Here is an 18733-nt window from a genome sequence, read left to right as displayed (position 1 = left end):
TATCTAGAGTTGAAAATTACATTATCACTTCCTGGGTTGGGCCAGCACTCAGCTACTCACTGCGGTTGAGACTTGGAAACAGATAAAAGAGGGAAAGAGTTTAGCAAAAGCTGGTCACTCTGTCCTTCTGCAGAGAAGGATGTTAGCCAACAGCCAGTGAGAGAAAAGGAAATAAAGGCTTCAAAGTCTCAGGTTGGGGTTCACAGCAGGAAATATTGTCCAGCAGAAGGACTCTGGCTGGAAAGAGGGCATAGCATAATCCCTGCTGAAACAGCGATGGTGATGATGATAATGTTAGCTCCTAATTTGAGTCAGGCACAGCGCTAGTTACTGTACATGCATTGTCTTATTGTTTCATTTAATCTTCTCAACAACCTAGGAGATAGATACTTTTTTTTTTAACCATGTCCTTTTACAGACTGATACTGCAAGAGACCTCAGAGGCTGAAAGAAAGGAAAGAAAGAAGATTTAAATTCAGTCAATGCTAATTATATACCAAGCTCCATGCTAGGATTTCTCATATGCCATAAGGTAGTTGAGAGTGGATAGATAGAAAAAAAGCTGAAATTTGTTAAGAACAGAGTTTTGTGGCATTTTGACTGGCCTTATACTCATCTTCCTCTCAATTTCCGTGGTGACCTGAAAACCAGCAGCCTTTCAACGGCATCAGCTGTGAAAACCAGCAGCCTAGCAGTCACTGGAGGAGGCAGTGTGTGTTTGGAGCTCCTCAGCCACCCCACCACCTCCAGAGAATTGGCATGATCTGACCTGTCTAGCAGCTCTCTGGAAAAGCCTCATTCACAGGACTCATCTTTATTTGACTCAGAGTTTCTCAGTGGGAAAAGCCCTAGCCGCAGGACATGTGTTGAAAAAAATAATCATATTTGCCTGAGGTGGCAATACCAGTTGGGGGAAACAAGAGCCTGGCTAAAAAGCTCAAAGCTCACAGGGAGGATCTGAGGAATGAGTTGTCCATAGGAGGCTTTGAAAGCCTCTGACATGTTCCTGGGGATATATGCGCATGCCTGGGAAAGACCTGAGACAGCCCTAATTTCTCACTCTGGCTAAATTTGAGGCCCTGCACCAGCAAGACTTAAAAGCAAAGGCAGAGTTGTAAACTGCTGGAGTGCTATAGGCATGCCTGAAAATACACATAAAACCCCTTGGCAAAGGGTTGGAGACTGGTTTAAGGAAATCTCTGTTCAATCATTAACTGATCACTAGGCTAGCTGAGCTGAGACTTCAGTAGCTGTACATGACAGAGAATGTAGATTATACAGAACTAGTCCAGGAAATTCAATAAACAAATGGCAATGACACCAACACACAATAACATCAGAGGGGAGGCTATCTGATTTCCATAGTTGCCACATTACATTATTTAAATGTCCAGTTTTCAACAAAAGTTAGTTGAAAAGACCAGCAAAATTGGCAAACCTTTAGCTAGAGTAGCTGGTCTGACCAAGAAAAGAAAGAAGAAAAAAAAAAAAAAAAAAAAAGGAAGAAAGAAAATACAGGTTACTAAAACTAGGAATGAAAGAAGGGGTATCATTTCTGACATTAGAGAAATTAAAAGAATGGTAAGGGAATACTATGAACAACTATATGCAACAATTTAGATTATCTAGGTGAAATGGACACATTCCCAGAAAGTCACAAACTACTAAAACTGACCAAAGAAAAAAAAAATAGAAAATTTGAATAGACCTATAACAAGTAAAGAACTTAAATTAGTAATTTTAAAACTTCCCACAAAGAAATGTTTGGACCTAGATGGCTTTACTGGTGAGTTATACCAAGCATTTAAACTCATCTAAAAAAAAGAAAAATAGAAGACTAGGGAATACTTTTTAACTCATTCTAAAAGGCCAGTATTATCCTGATATCAAAACAAGACAAAGACATCACAAAAAAAGAAACCTACAGACCAATATCTTTAATAAACAGAGATGCAAAAATCCTCAACAAAATGCCAATGAACTGAATCCAGCAATATATACAAAGGAATTATACACCATGGTCAAGTGGGAATTATTCCAAGAATACAAGCTTGCTTTAACATACCAAAAAAAAAAAAAAAAAAAAAAATCAATGTAATACACCACATTAATATAATAAAGAGCAAAATAAAAAGACCCCCCCCAAAACCAAAAAACTCCATGGTCATCTCAATGGACACAGAAAAAGCATTTGACAAAAGCTAACATACTTTCATAATAAAAAACACACAACAAAGTAGGAATAGAAGAGAATTTTTTCAATCTAATAAAGAGCATCTATAAAAATCCTACGCTAACATCACAGGTAATTGTGAAAGACTGAAAGCTTTCCCCTTAATATAAGGAAAAAGACTAGAAGTCTGCTCTCACCACTTCTGTTCAACATTTTGCTGGAGGTTCTAGACAGAGAAATTAGGCAAGAAAAAGAATTAAAAAGCATTAGGATTGAAAAGGAAGAAGTAAAACAATCTCTGTTGATCTTATAGAGGGAAAATCCAAAGGAATCCACAGAAAAACTACTAGAGCTAATAAACAAGTTAAACAAGGGAACAGGATGTAAGATCAATAAACAAAACCTAGTTGTATATCTATAAAGTAGCAATGAATAATATGAAAATGAAATTAGAAAATCATTCCATTTACAATAGTATAAAAAATACTAAAATAGAAATAAATTTAACAACAACAACAAAAAAGCAAGACTTGTAGACTGACATCTACAAAACATTTGAAGATATTAAATAAATGAAAAGATGCCACATGTTCAGGGACCAGAAGATTTAATATGTTTTAAATGTCAGTACTCCATAAACCAAACTGCAGATTCAATGCAATCCCTGTCAAAACCCCACTTGATTTTTTGGCAGAAATTAATAAACTGACCCTAAAATTCATATGGAAATGCGAGAGATCCAGAATAGCCAAAAAGTAAAAAAATCTTGAAAAAGAAGAACAACATTGAACAATTTGATGATCAGTTTTAAGTGTCAACTTGGCAGGGTATATATAGTCTCCGGTTATTCAGTCAAACACTAGTCTAGATGTTGCTATGAAGGCACTTGATAGGTATGATTAACATCCACAATCAACTGAACAACTGTGGGAGACTATGCTTGATAATTTGGGTGGGCCTGATCCAATCACCTGAAAGTCCTTGAGAGCAGAACTGAGGATTCCCTGAGGAAGAAGAAATTCTACCCATAGAATGCAACATGAGCAAATTCCCAGGAGTTTCTAACCTGCTTCTCCTGACATCCTATCCCACAGATTTTGAACCTGGCTTGCCAGCCCACACAATTACATAAGCCAATTCTTTTCAGTAAGTCTCTTTAAATGTGTATACATATAAAATTTTACTAGTTCTGTTTCTCCAGTGGAATATTGACTGATAGAGAGGACTCATATTTCCTGATTTCAAAACTTACTACAAACATACTGTAATCAAGACTGTGTGGAACTGACCTATGGATAGAAACATAGATAAATGGAGTAGAATTACTCCATTGTAAAACAAACACATATATTTATGGTCAATTGGTTTTAGGAGGGTGCCAAGACAATTCAGTGGGTAAAGAAAAGTCTTTTAAACAAATGGTGTTGGGACAACTGGATATCTACATGCAAAAGAGTGAATCTGGTCTTGTACCTCATACCACATATAAGAGTTAACTCAAAATGGACCAAAAAAATCTAAATGTAAGAGCTAAAACTTTAAAACTAAAACTCTTAGAAGAAAACATAGGAATAAATCATTGTGACCTTGGATTAGGCAATGGTTACTCAAAAGCACAAATAGCCAAAGAAAAAATAATAAACTGGACTTCATTAAAATAAAAAACTTTTGTGTTTCAAACACACTATCAAGAAAATGAAAAGACAATCCACAAAATGGGAGAAAATATTTGCGAATCATATGTCTGATAAGGGTATACATCCAAAAAATATAAGGAACTCTTACAACTCAAGAATAAAAAGACAAATAACCCAATTAAAAAATGAGCAAAGAAGTAGAACAGACATTTAAATGGCCAATAAGCACATGAGAAAATGCTCAGCAGGATCAGTCATTAGGAAACTGTAAATCAAAACCACACTGAGATACCACTTCACACCCACTTAGGATGGCGATAATACATAAATTTTTTTTTAAAAAAGGAAAATAAGAGTTGGAGAGAATGTGGAGAAATTGGAACCCTTATATTTTCCTTCTGTAAATATAAAATGGTGCAGCCCCTTTGGAAAACAGTTTGGCAGTTCATCAAAATGTTAACATAGAATTACCATACGCTCCAGTAATTCTATTCCCGGATACATACTACCCAAGAGCATTGAAAACACATACCCCACAAAAACTTGGACATGAATGATCATTTTCAGAATGGCCAAAAAGTAGAAGCAACCCAAATGTGCATCAACAGAGGAATGGAAAAACGAAACGTGGCATAGCCATACAATGGAATACTATTCAGCCATAAATATATAGACTGATATACTGATGCCTGCTATCATGTCGACGAATCCCAAAACCACTATGCTAAGTGAAAGAAGCCAGACACAAAAGGACAAGTATTGCATGATTCTATTTATATGAAATGTCTAGAATAGGGAAATTTATAGAGACACAAAGTAAATGAGCAGTTACCATGGGCTTAGAAGAGTTTCTTTTTGAGATGAAAATGGTCTAAAATAAGATAGTAGTGAAAGTCGCACAACTCTGTGAATACAGTAAACACTGAACAAAAACTGTTATTTAAAAATAAAAAAAGAAAAAAGAAAGGTCCCTGTCCTGGGCCACATACCAAAAACACACAGAAAATAAATTTAATAAGAGTAGAGAGTACACATGGGACCCTCTGCCTCTTGGGATGTGGCACTCAGTGCTGGCACAGCATAATCAAAACCTTAAACATCTGCTCCCAGGACTAACACCTTTGTAGCTCCAGGGAATATTTGTCTACCTCTCTTGCCCTCTGTGCTTGGAAAAGAATGTGACCATGACTGCACACTGTGAAGGTTTGTGTGTCGTGCCACTGCCAGACGAGTGCAGGAATTATTGCAGTGGCAAAAGCACTTTGGTAAGAGAAAACTAATCAGCAACTCAAATTCTTCCTCCCATTTTGTTTATTTATTTGTTGATTTATTTTTATTGGTAATGAATATTCATGGGGTACAGAGCATACCTTCCTTCCATTTTGAATGCAATAGATTCTTTCACAACAAACTATCATTCCCAATATTACCAAGTATTAACTGTCTTGTTTTTCCTTATATTCCAATCAGTACTTCCGAAAAGTCTCACCAATTAGAATAATATATGTAAGAATTTCACAGAGCTCAGAAAAATTATGCAATATTAAGGGTTATGGGTTGAATTGTGGCCCCCTAAATTCATATGTTGAAGTCCTAATCCCCAGTACCTCAGAATGTGACATTATTTGGAAATAGGGTCTTAACAGACGTAATCACCTTACAATGAGTCATCAGGATGGGTCCTAATACAATATGACCGGTGTCCTTATGAAAAGGGGAGATTTAGAGACACGCACACAGGGAGAATGCCATGTGAACATCAAGGCAGAGACTGGAGTGATACATCCACAAGCCAAAGAATGCCGAAAAATCCGGGCAAACCACCAGAAGAGAGAAATCCTTCCTCACAGTTCTCAGAAAGAACCCTGTTGATACCTTGGTCTCAAGTTTTTGGCCTCCAGAACTGTGAGACACAATTTCTGATGTTTTAGCCATGCAGTTTGTGGTACTTTGTTATAGCAGCCCTAGAAAATATAATACATTAAACAATTCGTACTACTCTTAAAGTTAAATATACGTAGGATAACATGTGAAGCATGATACTGATTTATGCAATAAAATTATAGTATTTTGTAATATATTCTGCATTAATGATTACTTATCACATATTATCCCATTTCTATGTTTAAATACAGTATATAAAATTCTTAGTCCATTTCCAAATTCAATTATTGCTTAAGGAATTTTATTAATAACTATAGTTGCTACCAGCTCCAGGGAGTGAAGTTTCTCCAAATGAAAATTAATTTTGAAAAGTAAGAACTACAATGACTCATGGGAGTTTGTGTAATTTGGCATCACTATCAAGAGAATCCACATTATTCAAAAATCTTGTATAAAACAATATAGGTAGTCATTTTGCTGAAATAAAGGCAACACATTTTTTTATGGAACTAATATAACAATCTAGGAATTATACATAATATCTCTGCCCCATGGACAGAACACCCAGACATGCATAATAAAGATTAGTCATTTTCGATAGTTTTGGCTTTCAGTCACAGAAAAATCATAACTTTACATGTATTTTTAAATTTTGTCATTATGAAGGTATATTTGTCAATGTGGGAGGACGGAACATATTTCATTTAACAGTTTTGATCGCTAGATTTATAACTTTTAAATATTTAGGTGTACAGTATGTAGGTCTCCACTTGTACTCAAGCTCCAGGCCCTATAATTGTTAGGAGTGGGCAGGACCCAGCAATGACGGAAGAAATAAAGCCTGAAGCTATGAATAGAAGCCAAGACTTTCTAGCCAGACTTGCTCCTGCTAGAAACTAAAGCACCATCCTGAAAGCTTCATGTGAAAACTTGATACAGTCCCTTCGCGGGAGTGGTAAGACTGACAAGTGCCTTCCTGGGACACAGTCCAAGGGCCCTCAAGCTCTTCTTGGTCAGGAATTGTGTAGCTCTACCACCTAATGTGGTCCTCAGCTCTCATTGAGTTTCATACGACTAATGTATTTCACTGTTCTGACGTTCTGAATGTTAGGGCTGTTTCAGGGATGTTTATTTTATTTTCTTTGCAGTAACTCTGTGCGACTTTCAAGTAAACACAGCAATTTATAACTGCTCTTTTGCTCCTATTTTGGAAAAAGTAGTGAAAAGCTTGACAAAAGGCTTCCAATGGATCCTCGATGTTGTGATATTCACCATGACTATCATTTTACCTTCTGCCTGTCCACTTGTAGCAAGAGTGGGCTATTTATCCAGGGCTATGGGGAGAGGGATGGAAACTAGCATCCTATTTGGGAGTCTTAGGGAGTTCAGAACTCTTAGAGACAGTGTAAATAGTGGCAGCTGAGAGAGGTGAAGAAAACAGGATATATCACCAGTTTCTAAAGGAAAGAAAAAAAGGGTATCAGAATGCCAACTAGGAATGCCAAAAAAAGAGGGTGGAGATTGAACTACAAAAGGCCCCATGGGATTTTTCAACTTGGATTGTATTTTATTGTAACTCCCTCTAAGCAAACATGGCAACTATATATTTCATGCTGTTGGCTGACTAATGTGACAGATAATCAGACAGCTAACATAAAACATAGGTGCCTGACATCAAAGGATACTTTTGTGCTTGAGCATCTTTAAGGAATTTTGATATCCTCACCACAGATAACAGTTCACAAAGATAGGGGTATACTATCTTCATATAAAATTACTGGGTTCATCAGAAAGAGGGCAGCAAAGAAAGAATGAAAACTTCAAGAAGTAAGGACATATAAGTGTTGAAAAATAATTTTGTGACAAAAAAGTAACTCTGTTGCAAATACAATAGGCAGTAAGTCAACAGCCTACTGCTTACCAGTAAGGGCAGATTAGTGAACCACATTAATCAACCTGGGATATAGATTATCAGCCATGTTTGAAACACAGATTAATAGGAACAAATAAGGTACCAGGGTGGGAAGCATTTTTACAGCAAGCAACAAAAGTTTTAATCTTTGTTTAAATAAGACTTCAAAAGGATTCCACATATAACCAATGGTGAGACCATTAAAAAAAAAAAAAAAGATTAGCTTTGAGAAAGGCAAGGCAGAGTGACCAAACTTCTGACCTGTTTTAAAGTCAATCAACATTTTCTACCTTGGCAAGTAGAATTCAATTAGCACTTGGGTGATTTTAAAGACTCTTTTACAGGTGCCTTTAACTGGCTGATGAAATAGCAGAACAGTGTGGCTGAAGACCAATGTTTATTTTTACCCATTACCTATTTTACCAATGGGATTGTGGGCCACAGGGCCTCCAGGCACACACAAATGGATTAAAATGGCCCATACTGTAATACAGTGGCACAGAAGGGACTGGAGCAAATTAAGTGGCTCTTATATTTGCCAGGGGTATAGTCTAGATTAGGCACTTCGATGCTGTCATGTCAGAGCCCAGCGAATTTTACTTCAGAAGTCTACAGAATATGGAGGATATTTGGCCCAAGCAGAGGACAACATTGCTTACAGAGCAAGAGTTTTAATAAATGGGTTGTTCCCGTAAAAATAAAAATATACATAAAGAAAAATGACCCAAGTGGATACCCTTAGAGTGAAAGATGAAAATCTCTTAGCTGGAATAAAGGACAAATTCATCAATAACAGTATCAGGAAAAGAGATTGGATCTTTAGACTCCATTAACAAGGAACTCAAAATGAATCAAACTTCCACATAGCTCTCAATCCAAGCACGGGGATTTCCTACTCTAGATGAGGTAGAACTTCTGCCTTGGAGTTCTTTAAAGGAAGTAAAAAACAAAGTGATTACCTAATTGTTGCCTCGACCCATAATTAAAGTATCAGAAATCAGAAAAGTAGAACAGACCCTTTTAGCTTAAAGTAAAAGTTCCTAAGCCAGCACTCTATCATTTTGTTTGATTTTACCAAATTCATTGTTGCCACTAACTGTTAGATTCATTTTAAAATAGTAAATGTAGGAAGATTTTTGCTTTGATCATTTGGAATCAACACTACCACGTTTAAGATTATTGCCGATGCTGGTCTCCCATGAACCTTCATATCAGAGAAAAAGCAAAATGGAATGACATCTGGAGACACAGTGTTTTGGCCCAAGCAGAGGACAACATTGTCTTTGCCCTAGAAACCTATGGAGAAATGCTTACAAATGACAAGAAAGGATATAAAAAGGACTTACGAGGATCCTGGACTTGCAGTGGGAGGGGGTCCTGAAGAAATGAAAGAAAAACAAAAGAAACAGTCAGTCTGGGTTACTGGAAGGTGAGCGTGGGTACAGTCAAACCACTACAAATTAAAGTTCTCAACCACCCAGAGGTGATATTTATTTTTGAGGGATTTATTGTTTTGCTCCAGTTTCTCCCAACCACCTCTATGAAAAAAAAAAAAAAAAAAATGCCAGTAAGAATGTGTCTATATCCCACAGTTCAGGGCCTGAAAAATGCTAAGACAAGTGCTAAAAAATGAGTCAACAGAGTAGGCAGCCTGAAACTATGCAGGGAGTTTCCAATAGGAGGCCAACTGATTGAACGAGGGCATCAATTGCAACAGCCAGCAGGGGCTTCTGCTCTTTCATGGCAGCTGGACAGAAAAGAGGTGTGCGTGCTGCAAGCGTTCCCAGCTTCTCTGCACAAGGAGCATCCCTGCTGAGAAGAAGAGCTCAAGGGCATGATGACTTTGAGTGGGGTCTGTAGGGTGAGACGGATCTGGACTGCATTTCTGCTCTGTGCTTTCCTAGCTGAGCAATCCTGAACACGGTAATTAACTACTGGGCCTGGGTTCACTTATTTGTAAAATGGGTACAATTGTACCAGCTTTAGGGTTGTGGGCACATAGCACATTCTCAGTGAGTACTCATTCCCTCCCTCCTTGCCCCATGGGCTCTAGCCATCCTACTATATTAGGCTAGCGGCCAAGGGCCATCCTCAGTAGGAAGCTGCTTACCAAATTTGACAAACAAGACTCCAGTGGTAGAAACCACCTTCTTGCCGTTTGTTGCCACGCACTGGAAATAGCCTGTGTCTGTGGTGTCAAGATTTCTAATCCGCAGCCGAGAGCCATAGTTGGTTGCCCGAAAGGAGATTCTCCGGGGCTCCTGGACCACAGGCGCATCATTTTTGAACCAGCGAATAGTGGGAAGTGGGTTTCCAGAGACTTTGCAGTGCAGCTCCGCCGTCTGCCCCAGGGACGTGGTGATGTTATTCATTGGTTCATCCAGGGTCAGGTAAGAATCTGTGAGCACATGGGGGGAAGGAGGCAGGTGAGAAGGGCAGACAACTGGAGAGCACCTCCAAGCAACCCAAATCCACTCCAGCATGCCCCCAGGGTCACAGAGAGACTGAACAGCAGAGGCATGTACAAACCGACAAGGAAGGAAATGGTAACATGTACCAAGGCCCCATGATTGCTTGGAAGGACAGTTGTTACTAATCAGAGTACAAACCCCAAAGACGGAGGATGACTACATAGCACACATGGATAAACATACTTTCTAAGCCAAGACGAAATGAGCTTTTGTGCTTCAGATTATTAAAATAATATACACTCCTTGTTACAAGTTCCAACAATACGGCAAAGAAAAGAAAAAAAAAATGTAAAATCCACTTCAAATCTCCCCATTCCAAAATAACATCATTCTTAACATTCTGGCAAACATTCTTCCAGCTTGTCCACTCTTGATAAGAAAGAAAGCATCAAAAACTGGAAAAAGCAGGAGCAACACGTTTATATCCACATGGCAGATCAGGAAGGACGCCTGAAACCTTCCTGTTAGCAATGACGTAAGGGGATGAAGGCCGGGTCACTGGCAGACAGAGTGATGAGGCAATGGACATTTCCACTGTGTTACTCATATCAGCCATAGCATGTTAACAGTATATGATTCTTTCAATTATATATAGAAAGATTCAATTCAATATATAACATAAATTATATCTCAATTAAAAATTGAGATAAAGTCATTCCTTGGTATCCGGGGACATTGGTTCCAGGACCTCCCATGGATGCTCAAGTCCCTGATATAAAATGATGTAGTATTTGTGTCTAACCTACACACTTCCTCCTGCATACTTTAAATCATCTCTACATCACTTATGATACCCAATACAATGTAAATGCTATGTAAATAGTTGTTATACTGTATTGTTGCAGGGAATAAGGACAAGGAAAAAAGTCTGCACATGCTCAGTATAGACACAGTATTTTCTGCCAAATATTTTTGATCCATGGTTGGTTGAATGCACTGACTCTGAATCCACTGATATGGAGGCCCAACTGTAATTTACATTCTGTGCAATGTACAGATCTTAGTTACAGTTCCATGACTATGGACAAATGCATATACCCATGTAACCAATGCCCTTTTCCTGATAAAACATCATCAACATCCCGGAAAGTACCTGTGAAATCCTTTGTAGTCAGTTTCTGCTCCCAGCCACTCCCTCCCAGGTAGCTACTGTTCAAATTTCTATCATCATAGATTAATTTTGCCTGTTCCAGAAGCCCACATAAATAGAATCATACTGTATGTACATTTTGCATTTGGCTTCTTTTAAGACTTACTGCATTACAAATTTTAATAATGAAAAAATTTTGTTCAAGCTTATTCTTCAATAAATAGTGTTTAAACGTCATATTAATAATATTAGTTGTGAAATCCACTGGCAGAGAAAATAATCCATTAATTTTTTAAAAATTAGGTTCAATATTTTTTTAAAAAATTGCTCTGTTATTCATCTATATGGAGTTTTCTTTTGTTTTATTTTCCCCGACCACCCATCCTTCAGTAGATCCCCTGCCATACCCTCCCATTGCCCTCTGTCCCTCCCTATCCCCAAACCTGGGATGGCTTGTTTAGCAGCTGTCTTCACCGCAGTTCTGTGAGCCCCACAAGGGCAGGCATAGCAACGTTCTAGTCATCACTGCACTCTCAGTGGATACTACTGACTAGCAGCATTGTCCACTAGAACTTTCTGCAGTGATGGAAATGTTCTACAATCTGTACTTTCTGATTGTAGCCACTAGCCACATGTGGCTCAGTGAGCTCAGGAAATATGGCTAGAGTGACAGAAGAACTGAATTTTTAAATTAAATTTAAATAGTCAGATGTGGCTAGTGGCTACTGTTTTGGACAGCACAGGTACAGCCCAATAAACTTGTTGAGTTTAGTGGAACTTTATTGAAAAATAACCTTTTTTGGAACTATTTAACTGAGTAATTTACCCAAAATGCTTGTAAAATGAGCTCATCAATGCTAAAAATAAATAATTCAGTATTTGCTTTAATTTTGCACACACACACACAAAAATTGGGGAGGGGTGTTGTCAAAGTCTGGGCAGCCCCACAGGAGTGTGTTACAAGTGTGAATGGCATTTGTCATGTGTATGCAGTAGAAAAGAGATTAAACATGACCATTACTCACTGTGTTACCATAATGGCACTTATCATTTCAATTAAGCTAATGAATAATTATCCTTCACAACAGAATCATGAGCCCATAAATGATCTTGCTAATGCCTTGCTTCCTCACATTTACATTCTGATCTCTATCTTTGAGCATGTTTCTATAATCTGTATACGTATATATTCAATCCATGAATGTATTTGCTCATGGATAAAAGCACATATGTTCCTAAGATGTTTGAGATATGGCCAGAAATTAGGGAGACTAGTTAATAGATGGCTTTATGGAGTCATTATCATGGCTTTACAGCCCGATCTCATGCCTTAAGAATGGATAACGACACACCCTCTGTAGAAAGAAAGTTAGAAATACTAATCACGCAATGATGCCAGTATAAGCATCATGATTAATACTCCATTGGACAGGTTCTGAAATTTGATTGGGTAGGTCTGAAATGTATGAATCACTGCTGCTTTCTTGTTGTTAACAAGAATCCCAGGTCTGTCCCTCCCCCCTCGTCCCCTCCCCCTGCCATCTGTGTGACCTTGGGCAAGTTACTTACACCTTGTGTACTTCAGTTCAATGAACTGAAAGATAGAAAAAATAAACAGGGTTCCACCTGGCAAAACTGTTAGAAGAAGATTAAAATGAAATAGGTTGACACCTGTGAAGCATTTAAAACAGTGTCTGGCAAAAATTGAGCTCTCAAAAATGTTAATCAACGCCATCAATATTGTTTTTATAAGAATAACTTCAGTATAATGTTTTTCAGGTCACAAAATGTTTTCATATCCTTCATCTCCTGTAATCCTCTAACAATCTGGAGAAGTAGGAAAGGCACATTAGTTACCACAATCCCTAATTGAGGATGAGGAAACCATGACTCAGAAATTACCTGGCTTGCCCCCATGGTCACACAGCAAAGTGCCCAAAGCTTCCATCACTGAGGGCCTGTAGTCTTCAAGCTCAGCCAAGCACCTAAACAAAGTCTAACTGAGGCAGCTGGCCAGTACAGCGGCAGTAATAGACTATTTTGAAATTCTACCATGTGCCAGGGCTTTATCTTAATATTTACCCACACAATAACCTTGCAAGGGAGGAGTTATTATCACTGTTTTATAATGAGGAAATCTAGGACCAGAGAGGTTAAGTGACTTGCTCAAGCCATTGTGGCTGAACTCCAGTCCACTTCACATCTCCCTGGCTCTAAAACCTAGCTCTTACCATTGCACCAGGCTGCTTTGGTCGCTTGAGCCCCACCAAGGGCTGGGTACAATTCTGGAATTTCTTCCCTAACCTGGGCAGGCCCTGGACACACATATACCTACAGGACCGTGCTCTTCCCCTAACTCCAGCCAGGACTGTCTGATTAATGGGTCTAAGCTTTAGCCATGGGTTCTGATTGGTGTTCTCGTCTCCTTCTGGATGCCAGGTACCTTGCCTGACCTGCTCCATAAAATTTCTATCTATATACAAAAAAGACAGTTGCAGGGCATCTTGAAATCAGTGTAGTAGCTGGCCAAGTGGTGTGTTTCCAGAGAGAACAAAGGAAATGCAAACAATTCTTTGTGATTACTGAACAAAGGAGCCTTGCCACAAAGTGGGAATTTGGTTTTAACTTTTCACTGACCAAGAAAAAGGTTCAAATTTGTTTGTCATCTGTAGCTGCTCATTTACTAAGCAGAATTAACAAATGGTCTGGTCCTCAATTTGGTGATGACCAGAAACATGGGAATAGCATTTTGCCTAAACAACATAAAATAAATAAAAACGTACGTATCACTGCTGCCTTTCTTGTTCTTAACAAGCCCCTGGCCATGATCCATTCTCTTCCTGGAACCAGCCGGGCCCTTCTGCAGCAGCCTCATAGGACATGCTAGGGGACCCACTCTTGTCTCTACGCCCAAAGCTTGGTGTAACCATTGCAAGGTCTGAACTTGTCATTCCCTTCAGAGAACAACTGGCATCTCAGAGAAGGGTCCCAGTGCAGAGGAAATCCACATGATAGACTTGAGAACAAGTTCTGCCATGAACTAGCTGGGCTTTGCTTCCCTGGGCTTCAGATTCATAATCTACTACCCCGCACTTTGCTGGACCTTTGCCATCTGCTCCTTCTGGGACAGTTTGTGTTTCCATACAAGCAACTGCAGAACCACTGGATAGCAGGCAGGAGGTGCTCACTAAACTTGAATGCCAGACAAAGCAACTTGCTCTCTACATTTAAATCTGTACTTTTCCTGGTGGTTTGATTCAATATCTCTGACAATGTATGCTTGAGCTGTGGGAGATTTCTCATTCTTTTTCTCTTCTTCCCTAGACTATAAATGTAGAGATGGCAGACTGGTGAGTAAGAGGTGGGGGATAATCTGGCTCGAGAGAAAAAAATTCCATTTCTACTGACTCTGCCTCTAGCTCTGTGTCCCTGAACAAACTATGTCTCCCAAAGGTAATACTAGTAATAATAATGATGATATAATAATGATGGCGATAACAGCTAACACTTAAATGTGCTCATTATCATGGCAGGTGTTGTTATGAACATCTTACACATGAGAAACCTAAGGCACAGAGAGGGTAAGAAAGTTGCCCAAGATCAGACAGTAATTATAAATGAGATTTAAAGCAAATTATTTTGGCTCCAGAGTCCATGCTGTAGGGCAGAAGTTCTTAAACTTTTTTATTTCAAGACCTCTAAATACTCTTTCAAATATTGAGGACCCAAGTTCTGGTCAAGATGGCAGAATAGACAGTCCCCAGTGTCACTCTCTCCCACAAATCAACCAATTTACAACTATAAAAATATAACATCAGCCAAGCTGGGGCTGCTGGAGCTCAGGGGAAGAGGAGGAGAGACATATGGAGTTGATGAAGGTAGAAGAAACCATGAGGAGAGAAGGAAAAAACTGCTCTGAGTGTTTTGGGCCACAGCCGCTTTAATGCTGGAGCTGCTGAGTGCATGAAGCAGGAGCTGGCAGAAGCCGCAGCTGTGCCCTTCAGATGGAGTTACTTGGAGGCAGCAAGGGAGGAGAGTACCTTGGTGGCCCCCAAGACAGCAAGACCACTAATAGGGTTCCTGTGGACCACACAGGAGCAAGGAGCAAGAACAGCTGAAAAGGGGGAACCATTCAGAGGCCGGTGAGTCAACGCAAGGGACCAGTGCAGGGTCTGTCCCATGGGAAGTGTTTGGAGTATGGGCGGTAGGGGAGATGGGCCCACTGGAAGAACACTGGAACACAGCAAGGACAGCTGATCTGCCCCCCAATCAGCACAAGACCACTCAGAGGAGACTGGTCGGGAATGCAGAACTGCATGGGGTGCAGTTTGATGAAAAACTCAGGCCCAGATCAGAATTTCTACACAGCCCAGGTGCACCAAGTCTCTGGAGAGCTGGAAGTACCTATAAGGTCAACCATTAAACCCTGAGCTGCACAAAAAGCCTTCCCTAGGCAAACAGCAGCAAAGCAGCAATTTAGCTCAACAACACAGCTCAAGTACTGGTTCCCACAGGAAGTTCCCCCATGTTAGAAGTAAGCAAAGACAAAAAAATTAGTTCCGGCCCAGGCACACCACCAGCACCTTGGGGCCCGCCAGGGGACAGGAGGCATGGATCTGAGGACAAGACCCCCACCCACAACCACTAACACCACCAGTGCCTCGGGGCCCACCCAGGAACCTGAGGCTTGGAACTGTGAACAGGACCCCACCTCCCACAACCAGGCACCGTGCCAGCAACTTGGGCCCTGTCCAGAGACCTGGGACATGGAGAAGGGGACCAGACCTGCCTCCAACAACCAGACACATTGCACCAGTGCCTTGGGGCCTGCCTGGGGACCCAAGGCATGGATCCGAGGATTGGACCACCCTCTCACAACCAGGCACACCATGCCAGCACCTCAGGGCCCACTGCGGACCTGAGGCATGGAGAAGGGTACCGGACACTCCCCACAACCTGGCACACCACCAGCACCAAGGAGCATGTCAAAAACATCACCTCCATGTGGGTGGCCCACCACAGCCACCACAATAACCATGGCTGCTGTGAAAGCAGCTAGATGCCACAAACATCATGCAGATGGTCTGCCAGCCACTGGAGTGTATTGACACAAGGAGAGTCACCAGCAGAGATAAAGAAAAGAAGAGGATGTCTCTGTCCACAAAGCCCTTTTCAGAGTGACAGAAGAAGCATCTGCTCTATGATAATATTGGGGGACCTGATCACACCTCTCAGCATTGGACAGATCATCTAGGCAACAAATCAACAGAGTAGCCATTATTCTTTCAGAAGGAGAGAAGAAATCTAGGGTAATTAGAGGGGGTTGGGGGAGGGAGAGGAGGATGGGGAGAGACTGGACAAGGGGCACAAAGAATAATTAGGATTTGTAACAATATATATGCTAGTAATATTGATTTGATCAACATCTCTCAATGTTGAACCCCCAACATATGTATAATCAATTTTGATTCAATAAAAATTAAAAAAAAAAATTGAGGACCCGAAAGAGCAAAATTTTAAATATATGTTTATTAATTTGTTTAAAAATAAAAAATAATCTCATTACTTAACATAAATATTGTAATAAAAATAACTATATTTGACACACACATACAAGAAAAGTGACATTGTTTTATATTGTTGCAGATCTATTATTGGTCTTAAGAATGGACATCTGGATTCTCCTGTTTCAGTATTCAGTTTTTGAGATATGTTGTTTCGGTTGAAGAAAATCTGGCTTCGCACAGTTGGAAAGGGAGGGGTATTTTAATAGACTTTCAGATAATTTAGGATATTCTTCCATGATACCACACCAAAATTCAACAAGTAGTAGTTTACCTTAAAGGTTAGTGGCAATGGGAAACCTGAAACCATATCAGTGAACTTTCCATAATCTGTTACATAAAATAGATTGATTTATCTTGCACTTTGAATGAATCTTCTATCCTTGTATGATTTTGTAATACCATGTATTGCCCATTTAGGAAACAATGGTCCACTCTGAGTTATGTATACTTTTCTATATAACAGAAAATTCATATCCATTAATATGACCACCAATCTCATCAGTAAAGATTGGGAAGCTGTCAAGTTCATGGTGCTGGCTAAAAGTTTTTGAAAATTCTAATTTTTGCTGGAAAGTTCAAATTTTATTATTGGTAACTAATATTATCTCCTATTTACTTAAATGGCAGGCTTGTTTTATTCATTTTCAGGAATACTCAAGAATAACTAACCGTAGTCTGTCCATCAGTCATGCTCTCACATAAAAAGTGGCTAGTTCAGCACAGAACTCAAATGCTTTTCTTTGACACATAGTATTAGTACTTCAAAATTCAGCAGGAGTGCTTTATGTATGCTTCCTGTTTCGCCAATGGGATGTTAAAAAGATATGCACTCAAGGGTCAACATTTAATAAAATTAATAATTTTTACTGCCTCACAGAAGACATTCTTAAGTGCAATTGGCTTTTGTTCTTCTCCTTAAAGTACAAGAGCATGGCAGTGGAGGATATGATGAGCACTAGGTTGGTATGGCTTGATGTGTGTTAAGGCCCCAGCAGTTTTACCCACCACTGCTTTTGCACAGTCGGCATGGGTAGACTATAGTTCAGAGGATTTAAAAACCTATCCCAGAGTTCACAGCTAGTAGAAGGCAAAGTCAGGGTTCGGACTCCAATCCCAGTGCTCTTTTCATCACACTCCCCAGCTGCCCTTCCCCACCTCTCTGGGTCTTAGGCTGGTGTGAGGCTCTCAGAATAAAATGGTTTAGCTTAGGCCCTGAGGACTGTAAGTCAGAGAGCAGAGAGCAGCTTGTACAGCGTGCTTTTTAAAAAATTTCTGAACAAGCAAGTTGGGGCTTTGGGGCAATCCCATGTGATGGTGTCAGATCTGGGCAAAGGTTTGGGACTCTGAATAAAAACGAATTTATTATTTTTTATAAGAAAATAAAATGCCAATATGCTTTTAGTACCACCATTTCCCCCATTGCCTGTAGAAAGTGATGATCACAGCTAACATTTTTTTTGAGCATTGTGTCAGGCACCATTCTGAGCATCTTACACACATTAACTTATTTAAACTTGAGAACAATCCCATGAGGTAGACACTACTATTACCTTCATTTTAGAGATAAGGAAACTGAGACACAGAGAAGTTAAGTAACTGCCCAAAGTCACACAGCCAGAAGGTGGCAGAGCCAGGACTCAAACCCAGGCCTTTGGACACCAGAGACCATACTATTACCTGATGCATCATATCCCAATAAATCCATACTGTAGTCTCTCACTGCCCTTTCCACCACCCATAACCAGCACTGCAAAATACTGTTGCCCTTTTTATGAGTCCATCCAGCACGTGACAATACCCACAGGTACTGAAAACAACTAAGTCACCACAAGTTACTTATGATGTAACTGGAAGTCATTGAGAATGAGCTTTTAAAATACAGCACAGGCATCGTTTATATTGAGGCTTAATCAACCTAAAAAGTGAACTGCAAGAAAAGAGAAGTTAGTTTACGAGCTCTCTGGGAATTGAGACTCTATTTCCTCCTTTTTTTCCTTTT

The 18733-nt window shown here is 39.7% G+C and overlaps 1 protein-coding gene across 1 annotated transcript in view; it reads right to left on the bottom strand.

The window, feature by feature from the left end:
• ROR1 (receptor tyrosine kinase like orphan receptor 1) overlaps nt 1-18733 on the bottom strand; it is a 264083-nt gene that overhangs the window by 111838 nt on the left and 133512 nt on the right. Inside the window, exons 6-7 of the mRNA XM_063105766.1 lie at nt 9717-10004; nt 8953-8983 (exon numbers count right to left, since the gene is read on the bottom strand). Of these exons, the coding sequence (XP_062961836.1) occupies nt 8953-8983; nt 9717-10004 (319 nt within the window). The remainder of the gene's footprint in view (nt 1-8952; nt 8984-9716; nt 10005-18733) is intronic.

Source organism: Cynocephalus volans, chromosome 8, assembly GCF_027409185.1.
Source record: "Cynocephalus volans isolate mCynVol1 chromosome 8, mCynVol1.pri, whole genome shotgun sequence".
Classification (NCBI taxonomy): domain Eukaryota; kingdom Metazoa; phylum Chordata; class Mammalia; order Dermoptera; family Cynocephalidae; genus Cynocephalus; species Cynocephalus volans.
Note: the sequence above shows the minus strand (reverse complement) of the source record. Positions and strands in the feature narration are given on the sequence as shown.